The sequence below is a fragment of the Montipora foliosa genome, chromosome 1, assembly GCF_036669935.1.
Source record: "Montipora foliosa isolate CH-2021 chromosome 1, ASM3666993v2, whole genome shotgun sequence".
In the NCBI taxonomy this organism is placed as follows: domain Eukaryota; kingdom Metazoa; phylum Cnidaria; class Anthozoa; order Scleractinia; family Acroporidae; genus Montipora; species Montipora foliosa.
Genome location: NC_090869.1, coordinates 15512685 through 15517684, shown reverse-complemented (window position 1 = coordinate 15517684; position 5000 = coordinate 15512685). Strand labels below are relative to the sequence as shown.

Below are 5000 nucleotides of genomic sequence, written 5' to 3'. Positions count from 1 at the left end.
TAACCTAAATGATGATGTACAAGTTTGATCGGCTTTTCTAAAACGAGGGTAAGGGTAAGATCAAGGGTCAGGGTAAGGGTAAGGATACGAATACAGAAAGTATCCTAAAAATGCATAAAAGCTAACCTTAAACTTTTGTTTAGGCCTAATTAGGCCTAAGGTTAGCTTTTATGCATGTTTAGGATACTTTTTGTATTTGTATAAGACCCTTGGTCTTACCCTTACCCTCGTTTTAGAAACGTCACAAGTTTGATGACACGTGCAAATCAGCTCAACTTGTTTGCAACAGTTCCAACCGTGAATATTATTTCATTTAATTACTGTCCCAGTGTACTACAGATCCTCAATGCTCTCATATTTCTCTTTGTTTAATTTGTGAATTCTGATAGAATGGTTTAATATTGATAATTGTCTTTAGATTTCCCTTACGACAACAAAATTGAGTGCAAGAACGAGTTTTGAAATCTATTTTACGTTCGTAACACAATGACTTGATATTAATGACTTATTAACACCCGGTGAGCAAGTAAGGAGTCCTTGGACATCTTTGGACGCTTGAGTAATATTGTGAACACCAGTTTTCGTCCACTTAGAAGTTTCTGAAAGATCAGCAAGAGGTGAAGTTAGGTCCTATGAGACAAATAAACAACATACAGACAACCAACTGTTTTTTGTTTTTGGCCAACTGTTGTCGAACAGTTAACCGACAGTTGGTAAAGGGGAGCTTTTGGTCACATTGTTACAGATGCCGCAAAAACTAATTTATTGGAAACTCATGCTTGTGCTCAATGTAATACTCAAAAGTTAACTTTGAAGGTAATTATTGTATTGGCTAATTTGTAAAATTCCATGATACGGCAATATATTGTTGTATTTAAGTTACAAACTTGGATGTTGTGTTTCTAGTATTCTGATTGGCTCATTTGATCTCAATTACCTTATGTGGTTCCTGGTTGCAATGGTTATTTTGTAAAACTGAAACAACTTCCACTCATTTTGTAAAGTAGGTTACTTCAAAAAACACCATGATACTCTTTTTTGTCCCCGGGGGGGGGGGGGGGGGTACTCCCTTATAAGGGCTTAATGGGGACGTGCGGCCAGCCAGGGTATGGTTTTCGGGATTTTTGTCTTGAACAGGGTATCGAATTTAGCATTTTTTGTCTTAATCAGGGTATCGATTTATCAATTTTTGTCTTAAACTGGGTTAAATGTCTTAAACAGGGTATCAAAAATCAGAATTCTGTCTTAAAATGGGTAGGAAAATCAGCGATATTTGTCTTAAACAGGGTCAGGGTATGAGGGGCCGCGCCGCACCTCCCCAACCAGGGATACATCGAGTACCCCCCGGGTTTTTGTCCCCCCACATTTTGCATATGTATTGTTTTTGTTTTCTCTTCGGACCATAGTAAGTCCCAAGAGAAACTGGAAATCAATGGGCATATGAGCAGCATTTAGTTGTCTTCTTTTTAAATCAATACCAGCATAAGAATACAACTTTGGTCAAAAGTGACTAAATACTTTAAATTGCTTTGTAGCAAAAATGGCCAATATGCTTTTCAACTAAAATTCATTAAGTTCTAGTTAATAATTATATAATTTTAATTAAATTTCTTAAATAGTTTTTACTGCATTTTAAGTGATCACAATTTATTACAGAAAGGAATGATTAAAACAATATATTTTATTTCTAATTTATGAATTTAATTGCCCCTTAAAGCCCAAAAAGCAAGCTACAAAGGGACAGAAGCAAATTCTAGAAGAAAACAATTCAACATTGGATTTTTATGCAAAAGTCATGATAAGTGTCGAGGTATTATATTCATGTTTGTTCTTGCTACAGTCATTAAATTGTGGTTATTAATAAAAGTGTACCCTCTTTACCTAGTAGGTTTTTCTTCAAGGTCACAGAGAATGCATTTCCTTTTGAAGCTGGTGTTCTCCTAAACTGAAATATTTTTCATTTTGTCTATTTTAGCCCCAAAATTTTGTGTGAAAGGTTCAATGGTCTTTAAACACAATCTAACTTAGTGTAAGAGGTGTTTGTCTGTTATTTGACAGTTACGTATAGTGCCTTGAAGCACTGTAATATTGGACCCAAATCTGCTTGTTTGCTTTGAAACAAAGTATATGTGACTTTGCTTCTAGTTTTTTAAATATTGCTTCTATCATAATCATGATGACACATATGATGATTAATTCAAATTAGTATGTACTACTAATAATAATTATGCAATAATTTTCTTGATGTTTCAGGTGACATATATTATTTTTAGATTCACATTTTTCAATTATAACTCAAGTTGGTTCACATGGGTAAGTTAGTTCACTGCATTGAAGGGTAGATTTCTGTCTTGTTTAATTAATATGGAATTTTGATTTTTCTAAATTGACCCCTTGGAGTGAGACTTTACTCTGTCTAGGAGTGAGATTTTACTGTGTCTAACGGCACACAATTTTACTCGTCAGTGTGGGTAGTTCAGGATTCAATAGGTTAATTCCATCCTTCATAGAACAAAGTTTGTGCCAATGATAATTTAAATGCATCGACGCAAAGTTGCTTGTTACTTAGCATTCGGGTACATCCTGCTTAATAGGCCAACACATAGGGCCTCAAAGTAAGTAAGTGGGTGGGAAAGGGGGGGGGGGGGAGGGGGAAATGCAGATGCCTTTGTAACATTGAATTTACGGTCCAACATGTTTCGATGTTTCAAACATCATCTTCAGCCAAAATAATATTAATTAATGGTAAGGGGCACTGAGTTTATAGTAGCATATTCCTGCTGTTTTTGTTTTTTTTTCTGGGAGTCAGACTTAACAGATTTTACTCTAATGCCAGACAATTTTACTCTTCAACTGGGAGCATCCCTATGGCTCCTGAGGGGTCAATGAGTTAACCAGTAAAAAAGTATCCCCTCCATTACCTTCAAGAAGCTATTACAGATCATTCCAGCTTTTGGTATGGATCCTGGTGCTGGAAAAAACATTGAAATGCACCAAGAGTTGCAAAGGAATATTTCATTGTACTCAGTTGTATAGTATATACATGTATACATACAAAATGTGCCATATGAAGTGCTGTACTCAATCACAAATTTCCTCTTTTTTTCTAGGTGTTGCTGGTAATGGTCACGGCACTTTACTTTGGATGTTATAAATTCATGGAGTCAATGGCCAAACCAACATATTCTGAATCTGGAGCTCTTATAGATGGAGGAATGGATCTTAATACCGGATCAGGGACTGCAGAGTACGTATAACGTTGCTTAACATAACATAACACTCAATAGTGCAACTAATTCGTTCCCATGGTTGAAGGTGCATTTTTGGTGTGAAGAACAGCCTGATCCAGAGATAAAACCTTGTGGATTTATCATGTACAAGACTATAGGACTGGTACAGTTTGTGGTGACCCTTGTTATATTGTAGTCAACTGAAATTACCAGTAAATTAATAATGAGATAAGGCTGCTATTTACAACATTCATTCTTAGTCATAGTAAAAGAACGATAAATGAAACTTGCAATTTGGGTTCCGTTTGCCTCGCTACTTTGTATCTTGATAAGTATGTGATTTGAAATGTATTGCATGAGAAAATCATTCTTTTTAAACTTGTGCACCTGACCTTGTTTCCCACTTTACAAATTAGAGGTGATTGCTCAATTATCAGCAATATTTATGACTATTTATGCTTGACTGAAAATGCAAATCAGCAACTGTTTCATAAGTTTATGTTCAATTGTATACGTTTTGCCAGTTTGCATACATGCATTATGATGCACATACATACGTGCCCACTCTCCCAAATTATCCAGGGGTCTCCTGGATATGGAACAAATCTCCTGGTCTCACGCAAGGGTCATCAAATATACCGGAAAAAAATTCTCTGAATTTGCTCCATTGTAGGCTCAAATTGAATACCCAAGTTAAAAAAAAATTGACTTTTTAAAACTTGTTTCATCATTTCTTAATGCATTTCTTCATCTCTGAGTTTCAAACACATCTTGATAGCACTAAATAAAATACCTTTCTTTATCTTTGTTTGTTGTGAGGGCCATATAACAGATTGTTTGATTGGATCTCTATTCAACCAATAAACTTTCTCGACATGTGCCCTTTTTTTGCCGCAAATTTCCTGTTCAAGATTCACAATGGGAGTAGATTATTCTTGTATTTTGAAGTAGCTGCTCGGGATGGGTGGGTATGTTTTTTTTTTTTTGGGTGGGGGGTTTGGGTTGAAGAAAATCTCCAGATTTTGGATCTCTGCACATAGGAAGTGAAGCAAGTAACATTGGCGAAAACGTTTACTTATATCACTGGCCTTAACAGATTATAAGAATTTCTTTCACATTCATGGCCTAGAAGGAGCAGGCATTGCTCAATTGGTTAGTGTGCGGCTTTCAGAGCAAGAGGTCCCCGGCTCGATCCTTGGTGACTTCAACGTCTGTTTCGACTTTCCTCTGATCCGTGTAGCTGTAGCTTTAAAGCGCCCCTAATGCTAAAATGTTTTTTTCACTAAAATGAATCTTTGCACCTGTTTGAAATGCATTGTGGCCTTTTTTTCCTTTTTCTAACAAATCCTGCCTTTTTATAGGCTTCAAGCCTTGCGAAAAACCAAGCATCATTTGTTCATGACCGAGTCAGAAGGGGAGTGGGTCTATTCCTGATTTGACGTCACAAACTGATTTACATTGCATTAACTCTTTGTAAACATGCATGCAATGTAGATTGTGATGTCAAATCAGGAATAGACCCACCCCCGTTCTGACTCGGTCATGAACAAAAGATGTCTGGTGTTTCGCAAGTTTTGAAGCCTATAAAAAGGCAGGATTTGTTAGAAAAAGCAAAAAATGACCGCAATGTGTTTCAAACGGGTGCAAAGATTCATTTTAGCGAAAAAATGTTTTGGGGTTAGGGGCACTTTAAATATCCATAAAACGGAGCACTGACAGAGGGAGGGGGTAAAGGGCCACCGTCAGCCTCCATTGATACCAGTTTGGTAA

The 5000-nt window shown here is 36.5% G+C and overlaps 1 protein-coding gene across 1 annotated transcript in view; it reads left to right on the top strand.

The window, feature by feature from the left end:
* Positions 1–5000, top strand: part of LOC137990982 (transmembrane protein 208-like) — a 7968-nt gene that overhangs the window by 217 nt on the left and 2751 nt on the right. The window contains exons 2-4 of the mRNA XM_068836112.1: positions 1718–1810; positions 2254–2313; positions 3111–3247. Coding sequence (XP_068692213.1) covers positions 1718–1810; positions 2254–2313; positions 3111–3247 — 290 coding nt within the window. The remainder of the gene's footprint in view (positions 1–1717; positions 1811–2253; positions 2314–3110; positions 3248–5000) is intronic.